Source organism: Furipterus horrens, unplaced genomic scaffold (genome assembly GCF_987537825.1).
Source record: "Furipterus horrens unplaced genomic scaffold, mFurHor1.1.pri manual_scaffold_9, whole genome shotgun sequence".
Classification (NCBI taxonomy): domain Eukaryota; kingdom Metazoa; phylum Chordata; class Mammalia; order Chiroptera; family Furipteridae; genus Furipterus; species Furipterus horrens.
This window is the reverse complement of record NW_028327179.1, coordinates 29,649,165-29,676,631: the sequence shown is the minus strand read 5'-3', so window position 1 is coordinate 29,676,631 and position 27,467 is coordinate 29,649,165. Positions and strand designations below refer to the sequence as shown.

The following is a 27,467-nucleotide window of genomic DNA, read 5'->3' as shown; positions in this document are numbered from 1 at the left end:
CTATGCAAGAGAAGATAGTTCTTAAAGAAGTTAGTGAATAAGGCAAATATTAACAAGCAGAAGGGAATTACCTCCCACAGTGTCACCCTGCACAGGCATGAATGTCTCGCTATATGGGCATGCCAAGCAAGGTCTCTTCCTCTCCCAGGCTTTTAATTTAAGAAGACAAAGGTCTGCAAGGTATGACTTTTATTCGACACGTTCTAGAAATACAGGAGCTATGGTTACCTTTCAAGAACAAAATTTGACAGATTAGCTCAGAATAGGTGTCGTGCTTAATTCTCCAGCCCTCAAAGTCCAAAAACATCATTGGGAAAACAGCAAGACAAACTTGAATATGGCTGCCCCAGGCCAACACAAAAGAGTCCTTATGTGGAACCAAACAGTGGGCTTATTCAGCGTCCCATCACCCAATCCTGCTGGCAAAACCGTCATGAGACTGAATTCTCCCCAAGCACAGCGTCACCCCATGATACAGCCAAGGAGGGGTTCCTGGAACCACCCCAATACTGGAGCCATGTTGCTCTCCAAGGGGAGATTTATGCAAATTGTTCTAAATCCCTTCGGTGTGTTTGCAAAGACTCTTCTGAGATCTTTGGACAATGGGTTCTCTGTCTCTAAATATGTAACTGCCTAAGCTCCTTTGCCCACCACCGTCAGGAATAATTTTATTAGCTAATCCCTGGAATGGGAGAGGTACTCTTTCGAAATCAGTGGTTGGCCACCTTGTTTCCCAAAGCAAGACTGATAACTCTTTTAATTTCAGCTGAGTACTTAAACCACCAGTGCTATTTTTATCCATAAGATTTTGTGATCTTTTAAAAATCCTGAATTAGCAAGTGTTCTTTGCTGTTCAATTAAGGAGGGAAAAAAAAAGACTGTTAATCAACCTAAGATTGATGATAGTGCTGACCTAAAGGTTTCAGGAGAAGATTCCCTCCTTTGAGGCCTATCTTCTGAGAAAGGTGGAGCAGAACGAACACTGGGAGAAGATGGGAAAGCATAAAAATACCTCCATCCTCGTCTTTTAAGAGCAGAGAAATTCCCTCTGAGTTCCACATCGCAAGACAGTCCCTAAGTAACATTTGTTTAGAGGCATATGGTGACCCTAGGTACTTAGCTGGTTTTCCTTGTAAAAGCAAAGGAAAGTTTGCACAAAGTGAACTATTCTCGCTCCACCTGAATACCACATCCTCTTAACATCTAATTAGTTCACTCTGCCATAAAGCCTTCCCTGGGCAATGCTCTTTCAGAATGAGTTTCTCCTGCCTAAATTCCTACAGCATTCTTCTACTTATTGATCCCAAAATGCTTATCCAGTGCTCACCACCAGGACTACATACCTCTGTGAGAGAAAGAAACAAGGCTTTTACTCTGTAACTCCCCCAGAGTCTCAGACACAGGAGAAAACAATCCATATAGTGACTCAACACTTGTAAGTCATGTCGCCTCATGTGTACAGAACACTTTATAGTTTCTGACTATCACTTCATTGGATCCTCATGGCAAACTTGGGACTCAACAGATCATATTATCCACATCTTACAGAAAGGAAACCAAGACTCAGGAAGGGTCAGATATTTCCCCCAAAGTCAGATTAAGCACCAATTTGTACTTAGATACTTCCATATCCAAGTGCTTTTGAAATCTGATCCCAAATCTTCCATCTTTTATTGTTGATCTTTCCACTGATCCACATTATATACAGTCTCACATTGATGATGACTCATGTTAACCTCTACATCATATAGTGCATGCCTGGAAATCAAGAATCTCCCAATTTCACCCAACACCACTAGTGTGTAGAGTTCCTCCAGTGCTGCAATTAAGAACATGGCTTTCGGGCCAGACCATCCTCAGCTGGAGAAGGGGGCAGGTCCAATTACTAAACTTACCAGCTGTGTGACCTTGAGCTACTTCCCTGACTTATCAGCCTCACTGTCCTCATCTATAAAGAAGGAAGTCCTGGATGATTAAAGGGTGGGTGACAGCAGACAACTGCATAAGTGATTAGCACCAAAAAAAAAACCTCAACAGTTAAAGTACTCAATAAGTGGTTTCTCTTACTTGTATTATTTATGCAAATGTATTTATATTCTACCATGCTTACTTCTAAACATGTCTATAGGATGAGTAACCTGGCTCATTACTCAAGAAGGGGGAAATCAGGAGGGTGAGGAAAGCAACTCATGGGTCTTCAAAAGCATTCACCAAAGCTCTCAACAAATACTGAAGTCTCCCTAACTCATCATTCCATCTGCTATCCCAGCCCCACCAAATGCTACTTCTTGAAAACAGGCCCAAAGTTCCAGGGATAGCACCTAGTTAATGATCACCATGGCGTTTCCCTGAGGCCACTGGAACATGTATTAGGTCCTGGGCACATTCTACTGAAGCACTGATAACCCCAGTTCAATAGGAAATGGATTCAGAAAAATTGCTAGCAGTCTCCTGGGCCCCACCTCTGCATTAATTCCATCTAGTTCCCTAATGTTGTGTGGCCATTCAGTTTCCATTTCTTCGTCTACCTCTCTTTCTTATCTTCTTGTTTTAGTGTCACTTTCAGTAAAGAACACTTACAGGGCTTCCCTGAAGACAACATAAAATTACAGTCAGAAGGTGTATTGAGATGGATTCTACCTGGTGGCAAAACCAATACCCAGGAAGTTCTATGAGCTGGAAAGTGGGAACCACAGAAAAGTAGCCTTCCTTTTTAAGTGAACTCAGAATAGCTGCTCAGCACACACAGTGTGCATCACTTGATAAGCTTCAGTTCGCTGGGCTTTGGAGGAGTCAGCAAACTTCACATTGTTTTCTGAAGACTGACTTTCATTGTTATATATACTTTTTATCATATACTAATAGCATGTAAATGTTTATAGCTATTAGTCTTAAAATCTAATTATGGAAGGAGACTTGACTTGGGTGATGAACACATAATACAATACACAGATGATATAGGATTGTAACCTGAAAACTACAATTTTATTAACCAATATCACCCCGATAAATTCAATAAAAAATCTAATTGCCTGATTTTAACATCACTCTTCCTAATTTTGCATTATAAGAGTAGATTCCACCATTAAAAATGTTAAGCCAACTGGGAGTCTCCTCTCCCCCTCCCTTCCCCCTCTTCCCCTTATTCTCTCCCCCTTCCCTTGCTCCTATGGGCCTCGAGGTGGACCAGGAGCTTCCCTCTTACCTCTAACACCTTTCCCTCCCTTCCCTCAATAAACCTAGGTGTGAAAACCTAAAAAAAAAAAAAAAAAAAAAAAAATTATATCAAGAATTTTAAATAAATTAATGTTTTCAAACATAGTTAGGAAGTAAATCACCAAGAAGGAAAAGAGTTCTTGGCAGATGACAGAGAATTTTATACTCAACCAGGTAACACTCACACCAAGTTGTGCTTAAGGGGAAAGAAAGAGGAATTAGAATTGGAAAAACTATGCATTATATGTTTTTTCCATAAATTGAGAATAGTTTACTTTTATTGAACTTTAGTATGGAAATTTCAAGTCAATTCCATGAACCTATGTTCACACGGCAATATTTGAAGATCAATGAATAGGCAAATTTTTTGACAGGATAAGCATTAGACATAATAGTTTAAACAGGTTATAAATAACATTTGAACATTTGTAAAACATACCAGCTAGGTTCATTCTATTGAATATATATATTTTTTAAAACAGCCAACAATAACATAACTTCAATGACTGGTTTTAAATGAGGGTACTAGGGAACATAGCAAGGAGAACCAGAAAGATATTTTTCAAGACAAATAAATTCACTCTCATTTTAATATGAATTACAGCAGCCAAAAAAAAGGAGGACACCGGGAAAGATTTTTCTACATGCAGAAATAGTTTTAAAACTGGCATTTCTACACTGGAATCGAGCTGCAGTTGTGGGCTCATTACTGTAACACATCACAATGGTACAGAACTGTGTCCTCAAAATAGTCACCAGGTCTAACATAAGGTGGTGGGGAAGAACATAAGAAAACCTACCTACACAGGAGGGATACTAATTTGAAGTTGAAAATGTAAAGAAAAGCTCGCCTCTTGCACTGGAAAGCTTTAAAGATGTAAGACCATGACCTCCTCAAATGCATCTTATTTCTTAACATTCCCAGCTCTGGCAAAGAATGGAAACTAAGCAGATGCTCCAAAAATGTTGATTAAAGATGTCTTTCTGGTGGAAAGAAATACAATCTTTACAATGAAAATAGAGCTCCCTTTAGACCAGTGGTTCTCAAAGTGTGATCACTGGGCCATCAGCATAATCTCGGAACTTTTAGAAATACAAATTCTCATACTCATCCCCAGACCTAAGAAATCAGGGGCTGCGGTCCAGCAGTCTACGGTTAAACAAGTCCTGGTGCTGTTAAAGTTTAAGAACCACAGCTTTAGCTAAGGTCCGATTCTGTTTCATTAGGATTGAGGTTCTCAGCCCCAGTTGCACATCCAAGTCACCCAAGGGGATTTAAAATTTTATCAATGCCCAGTCACCACCAGATGCCAATTGAATTAGGGTATCTTCTAAGTTTCTCCATAAGATCGTATATTTGGCTGGGTTGAGAGCCACTGGGTTAGATAGAACCCAAGGTTCTCACCTCAGTTTGCTACTTTACCAACTGCACAACACAGCCTTCACTCAGCAACGCCCTTCAAAAACTGAAAGGTCTGAAAACCAAGACAAGCACAGGCCTACAGTGAAAACTATATTGTCATGAAGTAATAATTATTTACCTTAGATATGAAACAAAAACCAGAAGAGACAGTTCATCAAAAGCAGGCTGCTCTGTGTGTGGGGGGGAGGGACGGGAGAAGGATGTGCATGTATACACATGCAGGCATGGAGTGACAAGCAGAAAAAAAGAGGTGGAGGGAGAAATGTTCCTGCATGGTCTTTTGTATCAATACCCACGGAAGTGAGTGTTAGTAGGCAGACCAGAATCCCAATGGAAGTTACTACTGGATGTGATCTAACAGCTTAGAAACTTCTCCCCATGTATCTTCCTGTACTGCAAAGACTGGAAGGTTGAAACTAACATTTTCTAGACTCCCTTGCAGCTATGTGGTCTAAGTACTGTACATCAGATGAAGCTGGGTGAGATTTGGAAGCCAAAGTTTTGGGAGGTGAATATTTGGAAGTTAGGGGACATGCTTTTACTATTACCTAGCAAGCACCATCATTGAAAGTGTTTTATTTTTCAGTGGCAACCTCTTGCCCACGTCAGTGGCAGCATGGTTCTGAAACACTCCCCATTTGACAGGTGGTTTAATGACTGCACAAGAGGCAACTGCTCCCTTGGCAGCCTGCTCTGCTGTGAGGCTCTAGAGGTCATTTCTGAGAGCTCAAGCTAAAGTCTGTTTCTTAACCTTCCCAACAAATTCAGTAAGCCATTTAATACCCTGTAATAAATCTCCCTCTGCTTAACCCAGCTAGAGTGGATTCTGTTCTCTGCAAGTGAACTTTGACTGACACAATCAGTAACTGTAAAAGAAAGTTTGGAATTCTCTAAAACCACAGTGTTGCCATTAACTTAAGAGGAAGAAAGAGGTGTCACATCAAATTTAAAAAAAATAATTTTTTATTGAGTTCACTGAGTCATTCATTCTCCATTCTACAGGTTCCTTAAGTTCTAATATAAAGCAGTAATTATGAAAAAAGTTACTGAAATATAAATTAGTATACAGACAAGATGCCATGTGAAGCATTCTTCAAACCACAATGTTTTTGTGTAATCCACCCCAACAGTTCCTATCACTCAACAGTTGACTAACAATGCACCAGACAATCATAAATATTAACCTAGAGGGTAATTACACAAACAGGTCATTTTGGGGCTGCTGGAGATATTTATCGGAAGGATTCAGTAGGTTGTGAAATGTGTTGAACTTAACTATGCACTACTGTAGATAAATATTAAACAATTATAAAACCAGCACCATAAAAATTCTGATATTAAGAAGCAGGGTATAACAGTTAAGAAATGAATGGTGGTGTTTTAGCTGTGTGTGCTGTTATAGCTTTAAACACACTAATTTTAGACTTAGTTATTATTAAGCTAAAGCTAATATTACAGTAAATGTTCCCAACAGTAATAATTTGGTGAGACCATACGTGTCTTTCTGAACTAGACATTTTCCATTTATACTTTTAACTTCTTACAAAGATAGTCAGAGATGCTTGCTCACCTTGACATAAGCAGACATCCCCAGTTGTAGAGTAAATATTTGGGTCCCAGTGTGCTACTAACTTGGTGAACTTGGACAAGTCAGTAAACTCTGAGTTTTACTTTCCTCATTTATAAAATGGAGAAAATGACAAAAATCTACATGTCTATTTCATAAAGTTATCTTGAGGACTAATTAGAATGAAGAAAAAAATACCTTGTGTATCTTAAAATGATAGATAATGTAGGTAGTGATTATTAGCTACTCTTAAAAAAATGTAAGCTGAGAACATCGCTATGTGATATTTCTAATCCCAAGTACGAATGGAAAGTGAGAATGTCCAGCATGTGCAGTAGTCCCTCTCTATATCGCGGTTCACTTATCACAGCCTCACTCTATTGTGGGATTTTTAAAAATATTATATTTAATTATTTATCACAGATTTTTCGCTATGTCTCAGGATTTTGCAGTACTGTATACTTACGTTGTTAAAAGTTACGTAGGTTTAAGAGTGTAGACTATGTTTAAGAACATAAGTAGTGTTTATAAAAGTGCGGAAAAGGTTAAAAGGGAGTGGCAAAGGTTAATAAGGGACTGGGAATGGTTTATAAGTGTGTGGGAAGAGTTTATAAAGCCCTAAAATATATATAAATACTAAAATAAATGTAAGCCTCCTACTTCACGGATTTTCACCTATCGCGGGGGGCGGGGGGGGTCTAGAACATAATACCCATGATAAGTGAGGAATACTGTATTCAACTTAGAAATAAGCAACAAAAAATGACAGGCTAAGAAGAAAAACAGTTCACTGAAATTCTATTGGATGACCACAGTCTCATTAGAAAGGCTGAATAATCAGTTTGAGGCTAAGCTTCCACCAGAGATGCCCTAAAGTACCCCAGAAGCACCTGCTGAGGAACCTACCTCAGATCCCACAAGAAAAGCAGGTTGCCTGGGCTCCCTGTCAGGTCAGCTGCCATGGAAACTTCACACACAAGCTGCTTCCTCATGTTGCTCTCTTCCAAATCAAAGTCACACGTAATCATCTAATTGGCAGAGCTAGATCATGTGCCTTTGTCCTGGCTGCAAGGAAAGGTCGACACTGAGTTCTGACCCATGTGTTCCAGCAAGCAGGCCTCATAATGTGGGGATTTTCTCCAACACAGAAGAGTTAGGCAAAAGATAATGGGGAAGACTTCTGGTTTCCTGACCAGTACGTAAGGAGCCTAAAGTTACCACTCTATCCTAAGAAGTAAAAAAGCTGAAAAACTGAAAAATCAACAACTCTCACTAGATTAGTCAGAAAAGTGAAGTCACCAGAAAAACCACTGCCTCCTAAATTACAGATAGGAAGGCAGAACCAGAGAATCACAACTGACATCCATGATCTAAAACCTCCGTGACAATCAGTGTCAGAATAGGAAAACCTGACTCGCAAATGACAAATTGCTGGAGTCTCAAGTGTGGACAAGATTCTCCACACTTTTGTGAATTTTGCCTCGTGGAAGGTAACCTGATTCTCAGAATAATCAGAGAAACACCTTGTTCTTCCAGCAGGAGGAGAGGAAAAGAACCATCTTGAAATCCATCAGACCATTCTGTTCTTTATACCAAAGTGTGCCCTGAAGAGAAATTCTTTAATGACAGTCTAACCTGCTGGGGATTTATCAGAGCCTAAATGACCAGAGGAAAGGGAAATACCAAACTCCAGACATCACCAGCCACCCTCTCCCACTTAGGAGAAAAAAGAAACTGAGACAACTTGTGAAGTATACTGAAGTACACATCATATGCAATCAGGGAGTCACACATTAAAACAACAACATGCCCTGACTGGCATGACTCACTGGTGGGGCATAATCCCGTAAAGCAAAGAATCGCCGGTTTGATTCCCGGACAGGGCACATGCCTGGGTTGTGGGTTCGATCCCCAGTCGGAGCGTGTACGAGAGGCAACTGATGGATAATTCTCTCACATCAATGTTTCTTACCTCCTCTTTCTCTCTCCCTTCTCCTCTCTCTAAAAATAAGTAAATAAAATCTTAAAATGACAACAAAACAAGATATCACTATCCAACTATTAGAATGGCCAAAATCCAGAACAACAACACCACCAAATGCTGGTGAGACTGTGTGGCAACAGGAAGTCTCATACATTGCTGGTGGGAATGCAAAACGGCACAGCCACTAGAGAAAACAGACTTGAGATTTCTCACTACTAAATATTCTCTTACCACATGATCCAGCTTTGATACTCCTTAGTACATTCACTCAAAGGAGTTAAAAACATATGACCACATACACACCTGCACACAAATATTTAGCTACTTTATTCATAATTATCATGTCTTTCAGTCAATGAATGTATAAATAAACTGTGGTACCTCCAGACAATGAAATATTAGGGAGCCCTAAAAAAAATGAGCTACCCTAAAAAAAAGGAAAAGACAAGGAAGAAACTTAAATGCCTATTACTAAGTGAAAGATGCCACTCTGAAAAGGCTACATATTGGATGATTCCCGCCTCATGATCTTCTGGAAAAGGCAAAAAAAAGAAAAAGATCAGCAGTTGACAGGGTTAGGGTGTAGAGAAGGAGAGCAGGCAGAGCACAGAGGATTTTTAGAGCAGTGGAAATACTCCGTACGGACACATATTATAAAATCTGTTCAAATGCACAGAATGTACAACACCACAGGTGAACCCTAATGTAAACCATGGGCTTTGGGTAATAATGATGTGTCAGTGTAGGCTCATCAGTTATAATAAACGTATCACTCTGATGGGGACTGATGATAATGGAGACTAGGAATATGCGCAGGCAGGGGCTATATGGGAAATCTCGGAACCTTCGTTTCAATTTTGCTGTGAACCTAAAATAAAGTCTATTAAAAATATATCATAGATAGCCAGGCCCATCAAGGTGAACCTGGTTAAGCAGTGACTAGACACACAAGTATATAATCTCCCGTTCTCTCTGGGAATCCTTAAAGCAGGTTGGATTCTCTTCCTCTACATTGGAGAAAGCCGCAGGTCACACAGGTTCATCTGCTCCAAGTCCATCCCTTTCCCACGGGGACACAACCCAGCCTGTCAGGCCACCTTAGACCAGGGCTTCTCAACCTTAGCTCTACGAACATTTTGAGTCAGATCATTCTTTGTTGTAGGTGGTCGTCTGGTGCCTTGTAGGATGTTGAGCAACATCCCTGGATTCTCCTCACTAGATGCCAATAGTAACCCCCACCCCCCAGATGTGACATTGCCAAATACCCCCCAGGGGAAAAACTGCCCCACCCCCAGTGAGAACCACTGCCTTAGATGGCGCTGCTCCACTAGCTCATTCCCGCGACACAATGGCCTATGGGAAGCCTGCCCCTTGCTGGGCCTAGTGCTAGGCCCAGTGCCAGGCACTGAGGAGACAATGCCAAATAAATCAGAGACCCTGCCCCACAGGGGGAATGATGGACTTATCGACAAGTGTTTGGTGGGAAGTGTGTAGTGAAACGTGCTATCACAAGGTAAAGTGGCTGCAGAACTAAGACCATAATTCTGCTGGAGTCAGGGGTTGTGGAGGCAACATCTTAGGAGCTGGATCATTCATTATTGATTATAGCAATTAACACTGACCAGCTAACGTTTACTGGGCCCTCAATGCTACCCTAGGCATGATGCTAACAGCTTTACATCCAACCTCATTTAAAAATCACTACAACTGTTGAAGGTGAAGGGTCATTAATATCCCCATTTTTCAGGTGAGGAATCTTAGTCTTAAATGAGGAGTAGTAAATCACAGAGCCAAAAGGACCCTACAGCCCAGCTCTTTTGACATTAATTACAGTACTTGGAGGATGTGCTAAGAATCTGGCAGCAAAGATAGACTTTAAGCTATTCTTATGAACTGTGCTACTGGACCACACTGTAGCTGAAAGCAATTTAAAATAAAGTCTTTTTGATTTGGCATTATGATACATAAATGCCACGGTTCAGGAGAAGGCAGACCTGCCTGATGTAGAATATTATTCTTCAGTAATATATGCTGAACTCAGTCTCAATTTTTTTTTAAAGCATCAAGGTTACAGTATAATTAGGAACCAGCTGCAATTGTAATTACTGCTCCCAATAATTTGTTACATATTAGCAAGTGTCAAATTACTACTGCTCCTTAAATGAATAAAAACTGATTGTGCTATTCTGAAGACTGGGATGTATGTTCCTGACAGGGAACAAAGAAATAGAAAAAGTATACGACATATTTATAAAGTGTTGAAAGGTTCTACTTAGGAGATCACCAGTTGCTAGAGCCCAGAGAATGCCATCAAAAGTTAAAATGGCTTCTGAGAGAGACAAGCTACCTTACTAAAAGCAGGGGAAACCAGTAAGTCAAAAACAATAGAAAAGCTGCCTCCACGAAATAGTGCCCAAGCTGTTCACAATTCTGTTGTGCATCAGTATCTTATACCTGAAGAATAGTCAAGAACCCTGGAGGAAGCCAAAAGAAAAACAGCAGAAGCCCTCTGCACGGCCAGGATCCATCCCAAAGACTGTGCACAATTTCACTCGAGTGAGCCATCCTTCACTTTCTCCCACAGCCCATGGACTTGTGACAGAACTCTGAGCACATGGACCGTCCCAATAGGAAGTACAACTATGCCTCTTTTATAAATGAGGAAATTGAGGTACAGAGATGTCGATAACTTGCCCAGAGCTATAATTTGAACACAGAGTCCATAATTTCAACCACATGTTACACTGGCTTTCAAAGGAAAAGAGAGAGGGCACAAGAGAGCAAGAGAATCTAGAGATTAAAAGAAAATACAGACACATCAACCAACCACAATGCCTATACCTTATTTAGATGATAATTCAAAAGAACCTTTTATAAATTACAAGGCAATAGGGGGGATGTGTAAAGTGTGTACAGAATAGGTATTTGATCGTTTTGAAAAAAATCACTGAAATTTTTTTTAAGTGTGATAATGATGTCTTGGTTGTGCATTTAGAAATATGTTTTAGAGAAACATACTGATATTGACAGATATGATGGTAAGATGTTGGGGATTTGCTTTGAAAAAATCAGGGGATGGATGGAGGAAAGAGGATGTGGTCCAAATGAAACTATACTGACCATGAACTGGTAATTACTAAACCTGGCCTGATAAGAACATGGGGCGGGGGCGGGGGGGGGGTTACGCTCTGTTGTGTTTATACATTATGGAAAATCTCCATGAGAAGTTTCAAAAATGCTGGTATTTTTAAAAGGCCTAAGTTAAATGTCAGTTCCTCCGGGAAGATTTTCCAGATTCTCTAACCAGAGTACCCTCATAGAATGCTCTTTGTATCTATTTTATAGGGTATGCAATGGGATGTTTGCATTCTCATTCCATCACCAACCACTAAAATGACCTCCTGTTTTCTCCCCAGTGAAAGAGAGAGAACAGGAGAAGAAGGACTGAATGAAAGGAGCACAGCTTGGGAAAGAAGCTGATAGCGCCCTGCTTCCCAGTGACCCGCAGCCTTTCCATATTCAGAGCAGCCCCGCTGACTGAGTCATAAGCAGACAGGCGGAGCCCTAAGGGAAGCCTCTCTTGCTTTCGGAACTAATCAGATTTCCTCTCAAGCATGGAGAACCAGCAGCGGGTCTCTGCTGAGCTGGTAGCAGGCCACACTGGCGATGATGTGGCACCAGTGAAGGTTCATGACCTCCTGGGGTTGAACAACTAAAAAATTAACCTGGTTCCCTAACCGTTCATCTTACATCAAAATAACTGCAGATAATCTTTAAAAAGAGAGACAGGGTTATAGAGAGTACTAGAAAAACAGGAGTGGTTTTTCATGCAATAGTAAGTGGGGAAGCTGTCTTTACACATGACAGACAACACAGAATCCATTAAAGGAAAAGTCTAAGATGTAGTAAATTTTTTTTAATCAAAAATGAGTATGAACCAGTTAAACATCAACTGCAAAAAAAAAAAAAAGTAGTGTAACGGGACAGAGGGCCAAGGTTCTTAAAATTTTAAAGTGCTCTTAGAACAAATCAATGTGAAAAGGCAAATAACCTAACAGAAAATCAGGCAAAGGTCAAGACTAGGCGCTTCTCAAACTGCTGGTGGAGACCAAAGCTGGACCGACAGAAGTCTTCCAGAAGCACCATGAAAAAAGAACCGGGGTGGGCTTTTACTTCTGGAACTGAGACGGAAGACAATGAGCGAAAAGTGGAATCCTCAAATGCAGAGTCAACTTCAACCTGCAATGAAATAAGCATGTGAATGCTCACAAAGGCATAAGGGGTCCTTGCCAGTGGCCCTGGCAGTGTCAGATAAGAGACCTGACATAACAGGAGCCTTTCCATTCAAGCTACCCACATGCCCAGTTAGCAAGACTTAAAAGACACATCAACCAAATGCCATGCGTGGACTGTGTCTGAATCCTGATTAGAACAAACTGACTGTAAAACTATAAACTTATGACATGGTTTTTAACATCCTCACGGGGAAGCGAGGGGGCGGGGTTTCAGGAAATGGGGAAATAAAACTAAGACCCCTTTTCTCAAGATTGAAGGGAAGGACTAAAAAAATAAACAAAATCTGCCTATCAATGTAGAGAAAAGACAAGAAACAATCCTATCTCTGATAGTTCTAAGTTAAACAAACAGACACCCCTTTTTTCTGCTACACTGCTGCTAAAGCTTTATGGCAAGGAATGTGAACAGGGTTTGGATAGGTCCCATTTACAAACTGCTGTGAAGGACATGACAAGGGAATGAGTGTTTCATGACAGCCAAGGCCAAGGAGCTGTTAGCAGGCTAAAGAGATTAAATTGCATTCTGTATGCAACATGAATCCATGCTGTGTATCATGGTAAATTAAAGAGGGCAATGTAGTACAGTGGTTATGAACATGGAATGTGGAGCCAGGCTTCCCATGTTCAAACCACAGCTCTGCCACATAGAAGCTGTGTGACCTTGGACAAGTCACTTAACCTCTCTGCACCTCAAGACACTTAACCATTCTGTGCCGGTGAGTTTCCCCATCTGTATAATGGAGACAATACAGCACTACACATCATAGGATTGTTGTGAAGATTAAATTATTTCATATACAGAGTGCCTAGAACAGTGCCTGGTTTTTTATAAATGTAAGCTGTTGCTGTTAAGTTTCTCTGTCACAGAGGTTATCTTACAGGTGATTATTAAGATCAAATAACAAAGATTGGGCCTTCATATTATCTGATTATTTTAATTCCTGTAGATTGTGAGTTCTTGAAAACAAGTCCAACAGCTTACTCTTTTGGGGAAGCCTAGCACTTAGTATAGGAGCTGCCTGATGATTGGTACCAAAAACACAGTGAAATGCATTTTTAAAAAAACTGTAAAGTGCTATACCCATGAACCCAGTACTGCTATTAACACGGCACCAGAGCCAATCTTGGAAACTTCCTTTAACTATTCTGGGCAGAATGGAGAGTGAAGTACAAGCAAGTGACCAAAGGCAAGACCAGCTCAGAAGCTACGGCAATGCTGTAGCTAGAAGTACAGTATTCCCTCACTTATCACAGGTATTACGTTCTAGATCCCCCAGCGATAGGTGAAAATCTGTGAAGTAGGAACCTTACATTTATTTTAGTATTTATATATTTTTTAAGGCTTTATAAACCCTTCCCACACACTTATAAAACGTTCCCAGTCCCTTATTAACCTTTCCCACACTTTTATAAACACTACTTATGTTCTTAAACATAGTCTACACTCTTAAACCTATGTAACTTTAACTACATACGTATACCGTACCGCAAAATCCCACGATATAGCGAAAAATCTGCGATAAATAATTAAATATAATATTTTTAAAAATCCCACGAGACAGTGAGGCCGCGATAAGTGAACCACGATATAGAGAGGGACTACTGTAATGGCAACCTGAACATCAATGGAGGAGACAGGACAGGACAGGCCTGCTCAGGGAAAAAGAAGATTAAACTGATTCATCTCTTTGCCCACATCTGAACTCTTGCCGATGATGTCTCTCCTGGCAGCACTCAACAGGTAGCCAGAAAAAATTAAACTGCAGGCTGAAAGTGAGGCATAACCAAGATGAATTCAATTCTCGGAAAGCAGACTCTGAAGTATCTTTGAGATGGGCAAGCTGAGATTTCCTACAAACAGCCGAAAACACAAGGCTGGCGCATGAGAAGTGAGCATGGAGCCATCATCCTTCATAGAGAAGAGGATCTTGGGCAGAGACCTGGGACACCAACATTTCAGGGGGAAGAAGAAGGCTGAAAAGAATGCTGCAGAGGAGAAGACAGAACACGAGAGTTAAGAGGCCATCGGAGGGGACATCATGAAAGCTAATGGAGGTTGTTTAAGAAATGAAGCAATGGCTCACAGGTCCCATAAGGTCAAAAATGATAAGGACAGACTGACAGCATTAGAACTGAGGGCACTGATAACCTTTAGCAAAGACTGTAAAAAGCAAAAACAAACAAACTGGTATAATTTCAGGATCTTTAAGTATAGGCAGGCAGTAGACAGAACAGAGAAAAGTACGACCCTAGACAACAGTCACACATTCTCTTAAGTAATAATACAGAAATGGGTTCCAAAATAATACTGGTCTCAATGTGGAATCAAAATGAGCCCTAAACCCCACCCCCCCAAAAAAAATTATACTGAATTTTGTCACTCTGTATTTAATTCTGCAAAAAGTTGGGCTGACAACCAAGTCAAAGGTGCTGCACCCTTAGTTTAGAAAGGGCAGCTGCATTTAATTACACAGTTATGAGAGTTCCAGGCCAACAGCCTTCCAACTTTAATGTGCATACAATCCCCAGGGGACCTAGTTAAGAATGCAGGTTCTGATGCAATAGAATCTTTGAATGGAAGTGAGTCAAAGACTCTACAATTCTAACAAGCTTTCAAGTAAAACCAGTGCTCCTGGTCCTGGGACCAGAATTTCCAATACAAGCCACCAGGAAGACTACTCAGAGAATTTGACTACTGAAACATTATGGTGAATATTAAAAAGGATCACAAGCTTAGGAAAAGCACGCCATGTTTTGTTCAGATAGGTCAAATAACATCTACATCCCTACTCTTCAGTTCAGTACAAATGTCCCACAGTCTCCAACAGATATCTCTTGACATTCCTATAGCACTTCATAATTCCCAAAGTGCTATTACATGTTGTATGTCATCTGCTTGTCATGGATGTCACAGGTCGTTCCTGTCTTCCATAGCCACCGAAGTTAGACTTGCCTATGTTCCCACCATCAGCGGAAGCACTGGGCCTATTAACCAGGTTCTGATGCCCTCTAGTCCAGGGCTCTTCCAATAAGCCAGAGCTACTCATTAAAAAAATAAAAAATAAAAAGTTCTCAGAGCCTCTTCCCGCGTAAGAAAGCAGTTCTGAGCTGACGGAGCAGTCAGGAGGGGGCGGGGGCTCTGCAGGCAGGCCCACCACTGTGGCCAGGATCAGACACATGCAAATCACATGTCTAACTTGAAGAAAATTCTAAATATGTGCCTGGGGCTACAAGCCTGTTGAGATCAGGCTTATGATGGGGTTCTGGACACACTACCCCAAAACATAGCATCCTGGCATACTGAGAATTTTAAACTGAAGGAATTTGAGAAAATGGCGGAAGCAGGAAGGTCACTCTGACCTTCCCCCCAGCAACCCAGGGCACACCCCTCCACCGAAACTGGTCATAAAACTCCCAGGTATGCGGAGTTGGGGGCCAAGTAATGTGCACAAACAAACCTTGTTAAACTAGCCCTTACCTTCTTAGTTACTTCTTCACCATTTACTACCCCTAATCTAAATCCCTTTGTCTTATCACATCTTCACAAAATAACTGTTTCTTTGTCTAAAAGAAATAAAAGGCTCCCTGTCCTGATCACATCTTCAGGGGTCTTCTTTCTCTTGTGAAGGCTCCCATGTACTTGTAAAAATTCAAAATTCAATACATTTGGTATGCTTTTTCTCCTGCTAATTTGTCTTTGTCGATTTAATTTTCAGACCCAGCCAGAGACCCTAGGAGGCTTGAGGAAAACTTTTTCCTCCCCTACATTAGGTTATATTTTCTACACTTAGAATTGTCTTACAAACTGTACTGTGCTAGTCTTATGCAAAAATATTTTACCATAAAACTGTAAGTGTATCTCAAAATATGACTCATATCAACAGTTTTCATGAATAACATGCGGAAGCTGTGACTACATGTAGAAATCAGGACAAAGCAACAAGCCATGTAAGAGTCATTAAATAGAATGGTTTATGTAGACTGAATTGCAAAGAATTTCAACACTGCCTTCTTTGTTATGTTGGTAGCACCTAAAGTCAAAAGGAACCATCCGGGCCTACTTTCACTGATGCAACCACCAAGCAAATTTCCAAAGGAAATGGTGGGTATGGGTACTCCTCTATCTTTGAAAGGTTTCCAATTAGCAAACCAGACCACAACTCTACAGATCAGCCACTGGGAATGATTCTGAGCTAACAGACCAAAGCCACCATTGACTGGGTCAGTCTGACCCAACCAGAAGTTCTGGTTAAATAGGCTATAAAAATTTTTTTTAAAAGTTTGCTCAGGTGCTGTTAAGTATTTGCTAAAGGAATTCCATCACTATGACAAGGCACATCCTCCTACTCCCAAGCAGAACCAACTCCTATCTGCAGATTTACACATTCCTCTGTTGTAAGACCCCACCAAAGGCAACCAAGAAAACATGGCAGGAAAGGAAGGTGCTTATGATGCAGAAGTGCAGGAAGGAACCATGCACTGCAGGACTGATCATCATAGATAGTGGAGAACTCTGGAAAGAGTAATACCATTTAAGAGCCTGACAGAAGCAGAGGGCTGGTCACAGGACAAAAGGTCAAAGAAGCAGGAGTCAGAGCTCCTCCAACAATCTTAGAAGAACTCAATATTCAATAAGACCTGCTCCCTCATTTTCTTACACTACACATTGACTTTCAGCCCTTCCCATCCCCCACGTCTGTATTTGCTGGCTAATGCACGTAAAGCCAGCATGCATTGCTGTGATCAGCATGTGGCCTAACTGGGAAACGTGGACCATACCGAACTCAGTTCATCGGGGGAAAGGCTGCAAAGCCAGGGTTGCTCTTTGCAAGGTTTCCCTCCTCATGACCCTACGCTGATCCAGAATACCACTGAGACTTCCAGGAGACAAAAGGAACTTTCAATCAATTTGGTGAGAAAACCTATATTCTAGGATAAATTCCAAAACTGTACAAACTTGATGCCTGAGCACCAAGGTGATATGAGGCAGAAGGACTGAAACTAAATTGTCAAAGAAGAAGAGAATTTATAGGAACCCCTACATATCTTTCCTTTTAATAGACACATCAGGGATTTTCATTTATCTCCCTGCATTCCTTCCTTATCCCAAGAAGGAGCCATCAGAGGATCAACTGAGGCAAAGAGCACAAGAACAACCCAGGGCAGTGGCCTTACAAGCACGTTTGATTCACCTGGGAGCTTTTAAAACACTCAGAAGGTAGAGGTGCTATGTTCTTTCAAATTAGTATTTTGGGTTTCTTTGGATATATTCCCAGAAGTGGAATCACTGGGTAATAAGGCAGTTCTATTTTTAATTTTTTAGGTTATCTCCATACTGCTTTCAACAGCGGCTGCACCAGTCTGCATTCACACCAACAGTGCAGGAGGATTCCCTTTTCTCCACATCCTCACCAGCACTTGTTGTTTGTGGATTTATTGATGATGGCCACTCTGACAGGTGTGAGGTGGTATCTCATTGTGCTTTTAATTTACACTTCTCTGATGATCAGTGATATTGAGCATCTTTTCATGTCCATTGGTCATCCGTATGTCTTCTCTGGAGAAGTGTCTATTCAGGTCCTTTGCCCATTTTTTAATTGGATTGTTTGTTTTTGTGTTGAATTTTATAAGTTCTTTATAAATTTTGGATATTAACTCCCTATCAGATGTATTGGTGAAAATGTTCTCCCATTCTATGGGTTGTCTTTTTATTTTGCTGATGGCTTCCTTTGCTGTACAAAAACTTTACAGTCACCAAGATGTGGAAGCAGCCTGTGTCCATAAGTAGACAAGTGGATAAAGCAACTGTGAGACATTTACACAACGAAATACCATTCAGCCAAAAAGAGAAAAAGAAAATTTTACCCTTTGCAACAATATGGATGGACATCGAGAACATTACGCTAAGCGAAATGAATCAGAGAAAGACAAATACCATATGATTTCACTCATATGTGGAATCTAATAAACAAACTGAACTAACAAGCAAAATAAATACAGATTCATAGATGGGGAGCAGGACGACAGCTCTGAGGGACGGGGAGTGTGGATGGATTCAGCAAAAAGAAAAAAGAGCTCATGGACATGGACCACAGGGTGGTGATTGCCAGGGGAGGGGAGTATAAGGGAGATAAATGGTAACGAAAAAAATACAATTAGGAACAAAAGTCTTGCATCTCAGCACACAGAAAATCTAATTAAATCTGAACCTCTAGGAAAGACCCAGGTATCAGCATTTTTATACCTGTCCGGGTGACTACAATGCGCCGAGAACCCCTGGCCTATAATAGTGCAAAAAGCGAAGGTATTTCAAGGAAATCTGAACCAATTATAAATTTTTCTGGAACTCCATTTCTTCATCTGGTAAAAGGGGACAGAACTGATGAGGGGAAGAGTGAGGATCACTGTGTTATATACACCCCAAGGCTTATCCACCTCAGTCAATTTAAGAAACCCTAAATCCAAACATCAGTGAAACCACAGAAACATACCATCATCATGGTAGCACAAATGAACTCCAGCATCCCCTCCTGTCTACCACACAAAACTGGTCTGCTTTATTATATTATTATATCACCAAACTTTAAAACTGAAGAATATCCCTAATAAGCTCCATCCCATTTTATCCTCGATGACAAACCTCTGAAGAGGATATTACTACAGATGAGGAATGTGAAAAACATGGACGTTAAATATACAGCTCAAGCCTAAGTAGTGAGCAGTGGGTTAAAACTTGTACAACGGTGTATGACAAGGATGAGAGCCACACAACTCTGTGAAGGTACCAAAAAACCACTGAATTATACACTTTAAGTGGGTGAATTATATGGTATATAATTATATCTCAGTAAAGCTGTTAAGAAAAGGTACATGGAAATCCCTGGCCTGCCCAATCCAGTGTGAAAGCCATTTAATAAATACATGGCCAGTATATGCAGTGAAGCCTACACTAAGCGCCAAAGCATTCTACAGATGCACACCACTGCACTGGGATGACGAGAAAATACGCCTGTTCATAATTGATGGTGTGTGAGTCCTCACATGCACCTTTGCAGATGGAACTCCTTAAGGCCTGGGAGGAGAAGGGTTAACAGCAGAGACTCTGAACACAGACTGGAAGGGTTCAAATCCAGGCTGTATCATTTACTAGATGAACAACCTTGAGGAAATCACTTAACCTCTCTGAACCTCAGTTTTCTCACTGTAAAATGAGGACAAAAGTAGAAAGCACCTACTTCATAGTATATGAAAATTAACTGAGTGATTATTTGTAAAGGACTAGGGAAAGTGCCTGGCACATAGTAGACACTATGCAATTGGTTCTGAAATAAAAGTTTGGTTTATACTAAACTACCTGATTTTCCCTCCTAAGCCATCTTTCCCCTCTCCCATACACTCTACTCTGCACCATGCTAAACCATCAGGCCACGATATGGTGGACAGGGCAAAAGCACAGACTCTGGAGCCAGACTGGCTGGACTTGAACCCCAGCTCCTTACTTCTTAATTATCAGATCACCTCTTGGTATCTCAGTCTTCAACTGCAAATCTAGGATGATGGTGTATAACTCATGGGACTGTTACAGGCATTAAGTGAGGTCATAACAAAAAGCATTTAAAATATCATCTCTATTTCATGAGCTGATCTTTGATTTACTGTATTACCTGACATTCCCTAAATGTAGCATGTACTCTCACCTCTCTGCCTTCAGTTTGCCGCTTCCTGCCACTGATGTGTGTCTCTCCTCTTCCCCTATCCATTCCCTCTGAAATACCCCCTTGGAGTCATTTCTTCCTCTCACCCCCACAGAAACAGGCTCCTTCCCTGATGCTCCCTCCCACAGCCCTATGCAGAGGGTTCTTCCATGACAGGATTCAGTCCTTAGTGATTGTGGTTTTCTTAAAAGCCCAAGTGGAGTGCAATTCATCTTCATATCCTCAGTTTAGTCCCATCTGGAACATTAGGAAGAGCCCAATATATAATTCTAAATACATCAAGAACGGAATAATCAATACTCAATGTACTAGTCCTAAAGACCAAGTTTCCATTACAAGCATACTTCATTTCAGTGCATTTCATTGTATTGTGCTTCACAGATGTTGCTTTTTTTCACAAATCAAAGGCAAGACCCTCCATCAGCAAAAAGATTACAACTTGCTTTATTGCAGTGGTCTAGAACCAAACCCACAATATATCCAAGGTATGCCTGTATTATTAGGCTTTACTTTGTCCCCAAATTTCTTTCTTTCAGTTCTAGGCTAATTACTGATCCATGTCATTTTATACCTGAATATCTCTCAGGCCTGATCTCAAGTGAGCATTTCCTAACTTTTAAGTTTCATCTATTTTAATTTCATCGTTCTGAATGTATAAACTAAACCAATGACAAAGAAGGGATGCTCACTACAACCAAAAAGGGGCGGGGGGGGGAATAACCCCTCTATTACTATTTTATTTTATTTATTTGCTTTTTAAGCCTCACCCGCGGATATGTTTTCATTGATTTGAGAGAGAGAGGAAGAAAGAGAGAGAAAAACATCAATTGCTTGCCTTTCGTAGGCGCCCCCACTAGAGGTCAAACCCACAACCCAGGCATGTGCCCTGACAGGAAATTGGACAAGTAACCTTTTGGCGCATGGGATGACGCTCCAACCAGTTGAGCCACCCAGCCAAGGTTTTATTACTGCTTTCTAAAAATGCATCTTTTGTAGCCTTCTACAATTTTAAAAACTCATTTTCATTTTAATACATACAGGGCAGTGTTCGGAAGTTTTCAAAAAATACTCAAGCCCTGGCCAGTGTGGCTCACTTGGCTGGAGCATCGTCCCATAAACCAAAAAGTCACAGGTTGGATTCCTGGTCAGGACACATACCTAGGTGTCGGGTTCGGTCCCCAGTTGGGGCATGAATAAGGCAACAGGTCAATGTTTCTTTCCACCCCCCTCTCTAAAATCAATAAGCATGTCCTCAGGTGAGGTTTAAAAAAAAAAACAAGAAGGAAAGAAATATTCAAAAACAACACAAATAGTACAGGCACACCGCTTACTGTTTACCATCTAACAAGGGAACCCAGGATTATTCCTACAAAAGCAGGCAGCAAGGGAACTGAATGAAGTCTTTTGAGGTCTTCTCAAAACACCAAGAGTTTTAGATCAACGTTACTTCATGAAAAAACAAGCACTTCTTGCATCACTAAGTATTACTCTTTATGCAGAAATCAAAACAAAGAGCAAAGACTAGATCCTCAGCCTTCCTATTGAATAAAAGGGATATTGCATCATTAGTTACATTTGAATAAATGAAAGACCAAGGAAGCTAAGAACAAATGGTCAAGAGATCAAGAAGTAGCTAGCTGTATCTAGATGCATCCAGAAAAGAATGAATTTAATCAAACAATTCACCAAAGTGAGTGCCAGCAATTCACCTACAATTGTAGAGTTCCAGATTCCTGGCCCAATTTCTTACTCTCCACTGGAATGAGCTTCTCTCCTAGTTTTAAGAGGGAATGTCAATCCTACCACTGATGAGACTGTGAAGCCTATGGCGCTGTGTTCAACACAGCAACATGGAATACCTGTGCTCCAGAAAAAAAAGCAAAGAGTGTGGCCGTTCACTCGGGCTGCCCAGCACTGACTAGTAGCTGACAGAATCACCCTACAAGGACAGTGCCCAAAACTAATTAAGGGGCCCTCTCAGACTAAACTACACACACGCAGCTCATTTGGGGCCTTTTTTTAAAGACTACATTTACTGCATTGCCCTTGAGCTACAATGATGCACATTATAAGACACTGCCTTATGAACCTGTAGACATGTATTTGCGGTCACGAGGTAGTTTGTAATGCAGTTCACTCACAGCAGGTAAAGGATGTGAGGAAAGACTGCCCTCAGAGCAGCACAAGGAGACTTCTCTTCCAAGTAGCTGACCTCACTGATCGCTTTCTCTTTGCTTTGGCTACTAGAAAATTCAGTCATCTCTAGCAAGTGCATCCATATTTTTCACTAACCTCAGTCCTGGCTGTTTTTCTCATCTACTCTGGCTTGATTCTGATGTCTTGTTGGATTGTAAATATACATATACGTGATGTGAGGCATCAGAAATCCTGAAGAGAGGCAAGTTTAAATGAATAAAGACACAGAACACAAGGTCCCAGAGAGTAAACATGAAATGTTTCATCTTCCCTGAGTCTCACTACTTGGCTGAAATTCAACTGCACTTATTGATATGATGTGACAGTTTAATAAAAATACAACCCAAAAGTTAAGCCTGGTTCCATGTCACTTGTTTTACTTCATACTAGTCAATCAGTCTTATCTTATACTCCAATTATATGTATATTCCTCAAGTTAAGTTCCTCAATTATTTTATCTCTAAATTAAGAAAAAACGATTTAATTAAGTATGGGTATCTACTCCACCACCCACCCCACTCTCCTGCAAGAACTGACCTGGAGAGAACTAATTCCTACCAAGCTTTACACTCTGATCGCATGCAAAGAAATAGTCAAGGGCTTTGGGGGCTGAAAGAGTTAAAGGAGCTTCCAAAAATGTCTCAGTGATCCTCACAGAATCTACCTAAAATAGTTATATATAACCATGTGTTCACACACAATACACTTGCGCACACACCCACACTCCTGAAGATGGAGTAATTACAGAAAAGAGAAAGGCCACTTAGGCCACAAAGTCTAGGAATATAAAGAAACCTGCAGATCTGGAAACTTGGAGAAATTTAACTCACAGAATAGCATTTAAATATATTTGTCTGCTTACAATTTCCATTGCAAATGTGATTAGGTTGCTTGAATAAATAGGAATATGATGTGTTGGCCATGTTTTCCTCTTGAGGGTTATCACAGAGTTTTGATTAAGGACAAATGTTTGAAATGTTGGGTATATTTAAGTTCACTGCACTTAAAATGAGCTAAGAAGCTGTATAGTCTTGATTAAAGGGCTGCCTTCCTGAACTTAAAATTAAAAGCAATAAATTCCAATGATTCAAGTGATTGGGACTAAATATGGTATTCTGCCAGAAAAGTTGAAATGGAGTCCAAAGAGACTGAAATGGTGTCCAGGTTTCAAGAAATGGTCAAAGAGGAAAGGTCAAGCTGTCGGAGTTGCCTTTCCTCTGGGTGAGTGAATGATTCACATTACGCAGAATTCCTTTTAAGTAGAACTTCACAGGACTTACAGGCTCCCCGGACAATCTGTCCTGTCATTTCTACAAAGAAGCCTCTCAAACGCTCAGAGGCCGGTATGTAAGTGTTGTCAGATGCGGAGAGTGGGGAGAAGGATGAGAAAGGTTGGGGCGAGGGGTAGGAGTGGGGATGGGGGGGAGGGTCCTCTTGTGGGGTTTGTCCACAACTGTGCGCAGGCCAACTCTCCCAAGCCATCTCCAAAACGGAAGTCAAGGTGACTTCCCCGCCCGCGGGAGGGCGGAGCCTTTGAGACCTAAAAGGATCTGGCTTCAGCCAGGGCTTGTCCCCTAGAAAAAGAAACCTAGATCAACTTTAACCCGGGTCAGGAGCTGGAGCACGCTGGGGTGACCCAGGGTACCTGCTAACCCCAGGCACTCCCCTTTCCCAAGCGCATCTGCTTCTCCTCGCTGGCCTTTGCTCAGCTCCCTGGACGCTGCTCAGGCTCCAACTCCGCTCCCAGACCAAATGGGAGGGTCCAGTCTGCAAAGTTTCTGCAGCAAGATCGGGCCTCAGCCGCCGCACGGGCCGCCAGCGCTGCCCCAGGAGTGGCGGTCGCCACCCTCCGTCCGCTGCTGCAAGGTGGAACAGCTGCCCCGCGCTCCTTTCTATGTGCATTCCCAGTCGCATCAACCCGGCAAGTGAACGTCCGAGCCTGTGGCGTTTCTGGACCCACTGGGGGCTGGCGCGCTCCCGGGCACATCGGGCTGACGCTTACCTTGGCGGCCGCCATGCTTTCGCCCCGCGTGTGGGCGACTGCAGGTCCCTCTCACCGGCACGCTCGCACTGTGAGCCCGGGCAACTCACTTCCCGTCCGAGAGGCGGCGGAGGCGGCGACAGGGCCCGGCAGCGTGCTTGCCGGCTGTCTCCCCACGCCCTCCCGCCCGCGCGGGTCATGCGGGCTCCGCCACCCCATTGGCTGGGCCTGCCCGGGCCGTCGCAGCGCGCGTGATCCGCTTGGCCTCTACCCTGCGGCCGGGGCGGGCCAGGGGCCGCGGGCAGTGAACTGGGTGCGGGCACGTGATCCCGGCGTTGTTGTCCAGCAGCGGTGACTTCTGAGGAGAAGGCCCAGGCGCGGTGGCGGGGTGCCAGCCCGTTTCCTTTGGTCAGGAGCCTCGGAAGGGCTGAGGCTGGTACCAGCCGCTATTGCAGGGCCCTGGAGACCAAGAAGAGGGCACACAGACTGGGGAAGTTGAGAACTCCAGTAGGTCACATGTCAAGACAGTTTCCTTGTCGGTTTCCTTTCAAAGGGGCTCCGTTCTGCACTGTCATATAATGGACCCCAAAGCACTAACCAAAGGGAAGATTGCAAAGTCTTTTCACTGGCAAGCCTACTTTTTGGTCAAATCTGGTAAACTATGTACTAAACAGGTGTATGTATTTATAAAACATATGTCTGTAGGGCTACTTTATTTCTGCCCTGCACATTAGGGCTGAAAAAAAAAAAAAGTCCTACTAAAACATAGGTCAAAATTTTAATGAAAACATTAAAAGTATAAAGTCCAAAGGTCTTATTCCTCTTCATCAGAATTTCATTCATTTGCTCTTGCATCAAAATTATAATTAAGGCAATGGTGATTGGGCAAAAGGGCTTTAAATACTTTGTGTATTATGGATGTAACTTATCAGTGAAAGTGTTTTTTACTAATTATTTTAATTAACATTGAGCGATTGCCTACTGTGTGCCTGGCACTGAGTGCACTAGGTGCTGGGGACAGCAACATGACTTGAGAGATGGTCCCAGCCCTTATACAGCTTCAGGGCTGGTGGGAAGGCAGATACAGAAATCATTAATTTGGATATAATCTGTTAAGACAGTGATTTTCAACCTTTTTCATCTCATGGCACACATAAACTAATTACTAAAATTCTGTGGCACACTGAAAAACATATTTTTGGCAGATCGAACCAAAAATAAAGGTATAATTTTGATTCATTCACAGCAGACGGCTTTTGTGTTGGCTGTTTTCATTTTTTTATTTGACGATGTAAGGGAAAAGGGGTCAGTGCCCCTGGCTAAATAGTCAGGTATTGCATGTTTTAAAATTTCTTGGGGCACACCAGTTGAAGTTGGCTGTGTTAAGGCAACAGCCTGTTCCCAGGGCACAATGGGAACACTGAGGACTGGGGAGGCCTCTTAGAGGAGGAGAACATGCTGAAGCTTAATGCAGTGAAAGGGCTGCATTTCAGTCCAGTGAGGTGGAGGGGGAGGGTTTTCCAGATAGACAGAATGAGGAGGAGAGACCGGAGGGCTCAGAAGTTGAGGGCGAACCACAGCAAGCATTAAAAATGGTGAGTCATGAAAGGTAACCTGATCCGTGAGACCGGTAGAAGAGGTGTCTGGACAAGCAGGGAGGGACCATGTCATGGAGGGTGTTGAGTGCCGTGCTGAAGGGCGTGCACCTTAACTGAAGGGTTTTAAGGCAGAAAGGAGGGTGGCCAGTTTCAACATAGAAATGGATCACTCTTGCTTGCAGTGGGGAGGATGAGGCAAGGCTGAACTAATGGGATACCAGACAAGACAGGCTGGAACCTGAAACTAGAGATGGGAGTGGGCTACGGGAATACACAGGAGGTGAAATTAGTCAGCCATGATGACTGATTATGTGTGGGGGTAGAAGAGAGAAAGGACTCATCCTGATTTGCACACGGACCCCTGGTGTAGATGTTAGAAAGACACCAGAGATCGGTTTGGAAGCACGTGAGGAGAGTTTTGAAGCCTGTAAGGAGTATGTGTGCAGTATACAAACTGTTGTAAAAGCCAAAGAAAGAAGCATTTTGAAAAGGAGTGATTGATATACATACTCTTAAGAGGTCTAACAAAACCCCAAAGGACTTGAACATGTTGATAGAGGAAAAAGACCAAGCAAAAAGTGAAAGAACAAAGACAAAAATAAACCAGGAGAATTAATAGAGAAAAGGATGTCGGGAGAGTAGCCTAAAGCTTATGGGAAGGGAAGAGGTCAGTGCCCCTGACTAAACAAAGGAATTTTTTTAAATGCAGAGAAAATACCTCAAGTAACCAAGACCATATCATAGAATATTTATGTTAAGGGTTTCATTGAAACCCTTTTTATAATATAAATGAACTTCATGAAAATGTAAATGTGGTAAAATATACATAACATAAAATCTGTCTAACCAATTTTAAGTGTGTGGAGCGCATTCAGGTTGGGCAACCACTCTCCAGCATTCTCTTCATCTGGCAAAACTAAATCTCTGTGCCTATTCAACATCTACGGCCATTCCTCCTTCTCCTTACTCCTGGCAACCACCATTCCTTCTACTTTCTATCACTGTAAATTTGGCAAGTCTAGGAACCTCATAAAAGTGGAATCATACAGTATTTGTCTTTTTGTAACTGGCTTATTTCATTTAGCAAAATGTCCTCAGGGTTCATCCATGTTGTAGCATGTGTCAGCATTTAAAGACTCTTTAAGACTAACTAATGCTCCCTTACCTTTAAAAGAAAAACAATTAAGAATCTATTAGATTTTTTTCTTGAAATCTTGGAAAATTCAGGAAGTCATAATAATGACAAAAAAAAAAAAAACACCTCATTCTTACCAACAGAATTAGCTACTATTAACATTTTACTGTATTTTTTTCAAGTCTTGATGTGTTGATGTGTGGCTGTAGGGAGTCATATTTTGAAATTTAAATACAAGGAATCATAACCTCTGTATGCATTTTTTATGATTGCTCTATCAAAGCCACCACATATTTGATGGCTTACAACAACAGAAATTTATTCTCTGACACTCTAAAGATCAAAATTCCAAAATGA

The 27,467-nt window shown here is 41.6% G+C and overlaps 1 protein-coding gene across 1 annotated transcript in view; it reads right to left on the bottom strand.

Moving 5' to 3' along the window:
- The window catches only part of SLC25A13 (solute carrier family 25 member 13), a 173,162-nt gene extending 148,601 nt beyond the window's left edge, over window positions 1–24,561 (bottom strand). Inside the window, exon 1 of the mRNA XM_090287211.1 lies at window positions 24,399–24,561. Coding sequence (XP_090143337.1) covers window positions 24,399–24,413 — 15 coding nt within the window. The 5' untranslated portion in view covers window positions 24,414–24,561. The remainder of the gene's footprint in view (window positions 1–24,398) is intronic.
- Between the last annotated feature and the right edge of the window lie 2,906 nt (window positions 24,562–27,467).